Source organism: Accipiter gentilis, unplaced genomic scaffold, assembly GCF_929443795.1.
Source record: "Accipiter gentilis unplaced genomic scaffold, bAccGen1.1, whole genome shotgun sequence".
NCBI lineage: Eukaryota > Metazoa > Chordata > Aves > Accipitriformes > Accipitridae > Astur > Astur gentilis.
The window spans coordinates 2,368,903-2,372,420 of NW_026060824.1; the positions used below are offsets into that span (position 1 = coordinate 2,368,903).

A 3,518-nucleotide genomic window follows, 5' to 3' on the forward strand; every position below is an offset into this window, starting at 1 on the left:
GTGGTTTGTGAGAGGACTCACCCGCGCACCCGGCCGTCAATAAAGAAGTGTCTGCTTATCTGCACTAAATTGGTGTTGATAAGTTCTTTATTCCGAGTTTTTCGGTAACAAGGGGACTTTTCTATTGCCGCACAGAGAAGTTAAGCACAGGTTGAATAGGCTTATTTTCTGCTTGCCTTTTTTGTTTGGTTTGGTTTTCCTACCACAAGTTTGGCACCTGTCCTTTGAGCAGCTAAACCTCATGCCTCAGTTTTTCTACTGTTTAAAGACCTATACTTCTGCTGGAAGTTGCTAGTCAGGCTAACACCCATGCTTCTGACAGTCTTTCTCAAATCATTCATGGTGCTGTGGGCATCCAGGGAGGAGCACTGGCATCACCAGAGTCCCCACCTTCTCTCCTGAGGCTGCTTACTAACTGTCTTATAACCAGGTGAGAGTGACAGAGAGGTGTCCGGAGAACCATACCCAGGTGGTTTCCTGGGGAAAGAAGGAGTGAAAAAAGGTAAGCACTGCCTCCTGCAGCATCATGGACTGACGACCGTGTTCCTGCCTCTTAGCTCCTGACAACGGTAAATCCCTTTTGGCATGCCCTGGAATACGGAGGTGGTGTGGCAGCACAGACAGCACCAGAAGCAGCTGCAGGCATCTATCCAGCTTGGCTGAGCTCACTGGAACGAGCTTCTTTCAGCTTTAAGAAATGCTGCCCGTGAGATAGTCACCACGTAGGAAGTACTCTGGTATTTTCCCGTCAGCAAAGCCAGCCTGAACTGTGCTCTACCGGTGATCTTGGGTAGCACTGGCACATCTGGGCATTAAAAAGAATAGGCTGTATGCTTGAGAACATTGTGAAACAAGCAGGAAATGCTGGTATGTGGATAATCTGCATGTAAGTGGTAGCTTTGAGTTAAAGCATTAATTTAAAATAAATGTGGGTAAGTCACAGGGTTTTTTTCAGAAAATAAAAGTATTTCATTTTTCTGTACATGTGTATGAATAAGTAGGTAGATTAGGAAACAATCGTGGTGACTTTTGCCTCACGCAGACCCTGATGTTAACTTGTAAATGTTGAATGGCACCTTTAGGAGATAGATAAAACTCACAGGAAAAAGGCAGGAAAACCTTGGAAAAAAGAATCAAACTATTAGGACCACGTGTTTTTGTGAATTCCTGTTTTTCTTGTGAGAAAACTGCCCTGCAATTTTCGCTTGGCTAATCTGAATGCTTTTATCACATTTTTTTTCTGACCTGTTGTTCTCACCATTAATGCATCTGGGTTTAAGAAGACTTCTCAAAGGGTGTTAGTGATAGCTGGAGAGACACAGCCAGCATCCTCAGTCCTCTGCCTGGAAGAAGATATTGCTTCCCCATGTCAGACCAAGATTCTTAAACATTTTTCGGCTTGATTCACTTCATCCTAACAAGCGACCTGCTAGTGCGGTCCTGCTTGCTTGTAGTTCACATCCTTCAAGTGTGTCCAGCAAGAAGTCTTTATGCTCTTGGAAGGTGGGAAATGCAAAGGGAAGGCTCAGTTCCCCAGGCAGCAAGAGCATTGCTCTGCCCCTACGAGGGCTTGCAGGGGACTGGGAAGCATTGCAAGCTTGGGATCAGAGTGAAAGGGCCCTCAGCTGGATTTTAAGCTCTTCAGAAACCCAAGTGACAGAGCAGCAAGTTTAAGAATGCAGAATTATTCAGGACACATTAAGAAGTTATAAAAGCCTGACCTGTTCAGGAAAATGGGGTACCGTGAGGCCATCACCCACTTTTGATCACTTTCTTCTCTGTATTACTGAAAACTGCATGAAACTATTTGATTGCTTGCATAAAAATGTCTCTTAGAGCGCTGAAAGCTTGTGATTTATGCGTAAACTGCTGCTTACCTGTCTTGTTAAAATGTCCCATGCATGCCCCAGCGTCACTGGATTCACTGGCAGATAGCAGCTTGGTTTACTTCTGACGGGATTCACCCTTCACCATGTAGAAATTAATGCTTCGGGTCTTAGAAAGTCTCCCAGATCTTTGTGTGTGGACACAGCATCAGGGGGTGAGCTCTTACATGTGAGAGGAGAGCTGGGACTGATCTCTCTCACTAACGTCTAAGAATCAAGTCATGTCTTGCCTCGCTCTGTCTTCCCCTTTTCCTCCCTTTCCTCCTTTGCACCCTATTTCTTCTTAATTGTCTTACAGTAAAAGCGGCTCTTACAAGATCCGGACAAGCAGTGTAAGCAAGACTGTTGCTGAAGTGGCTAGTATTTATCCCTTTTCTGCCTTTTTTCTCATCTGTCACCAGGTAATCTATTCTCTGAAAAAGAAAGTCAAGTTACTTTTCTGCAGATGACAAAACCCAGTCATTCAGGGTCAAGGATTCTGTTCTCTCCTCTCTTTACAAACCTCCCTGCAGCGAGCAACCCATGTTGGGTTTGCAAACATTCATGCCAATCTTGGTCAAGCTCGCCTAACCCTGCAATCACCTGTATGTGGATGTTTGTAGTCTTTCTCTAGGCTTGACAGTATGTGTGATGGTGGACAGGCCATCAGCATCCTCTAAGAGCCTGTTGTTTGAATTGCTCTGTATAGAGAAAATGTCCCAAAGAAAAGGCTTGGAGAATCACACTGTTGGATCTGGATTCATTCTTCTGGGATTTTCTGGCCACTCCAGCTTGCAGGGCCTGTGCTTCGCAGTATTCCTGGTCATCTACCTTGTGGTCCTCACAGGGAACAGCCTGATTGCTCTCATCACAGTGGTGGACTCAAGCCTCCACAGCCCCATGTATTTCTTCCTGAGGAACTTGTCCTTCCTGGAGGTCTGCTACACGTCAGTCACTCTGCCAAAAATGCTGGTGGGTTTCCTGATGGAAGATGGCCGGATCTCCTTCCTTGGCTGTGCTGCCCAGCTGTATTTCCTGGTTTTGTTGGGCAGCATCGAATGCCTTCTCCTGGCTGCCATGGCCTACGACCGCTACACAGCCATATGTGACCCCCTGCACTATACCCTCATCATGAGCAGGGGGCTCTGCATCAGACTGGTGGTGGGGTCATGGATAGCTGTCATTCCGGTGCAAGTCGGACAGACCTACCAGGTGTTCACTTTGCCCTTCTGTGCGTCCCATGACCTTCACCACTTTTTCTGTGATGTTCCCCCTCTGCTGGAGCTGGCCTGTGCTGACACTTTCTGGCACCAAGTGATGCTGTACACCATCATCCTGGTATTTGCCATCCTTCCCTTCTCCTTAATAGTTATTTCTTACATTCAAATTATCAGGGCAATTCTGAAAATACCTTCAGCTCTGGGCAGGCACAAAACCTTCTCCACCTGCTCTTCGCACCTCGGGGTGGTGATGCTCTTCTACGGCTCAGCCACAGTCACCTATTTAAAGCGACGGTCGAGGGATTCTGTAGATGCTGACAAATACCTGGCCCTGCTTTACACAATTGTGACCCCCACATTTAACCCTCTCATCTATAGCCTGAGGAATAAGGAAGTGAGGATTGCCTTGAAGAGACTCTTACGGACAAAGTGA

The 3,518-nt window shown here is 46.5% G+C and overlaps 1 protein-coding gene across 1 annotated transcript; it reads left to right on the forward strand.

Moving 5' to 3' along the window:
- The first annotated feature begins 2,579 nt into the window (after window positions 1-2,579).
- Window positions 2,580-3,518, forward strand: LOC126036877 (olfactory receptor 10AG1-like). Its single transcript, XM_049797091.1, has one exon. It carries the CDS (start codon window positions 2,580-2,582, stop codon window positions 3,516-3,518), a length of 939 nt encoding a protein of 312 aa, XP_049653048.1.

Excerpts from the sequence above, each read along its gene's own strand:
- LOC126036877 (XM_049797091.1), top strand. The coding sequence starts at position 2,580 with ATGTCCCAAAGAAAAGGCTTGGAGAATCACACTGTTGGATCTGGATTC.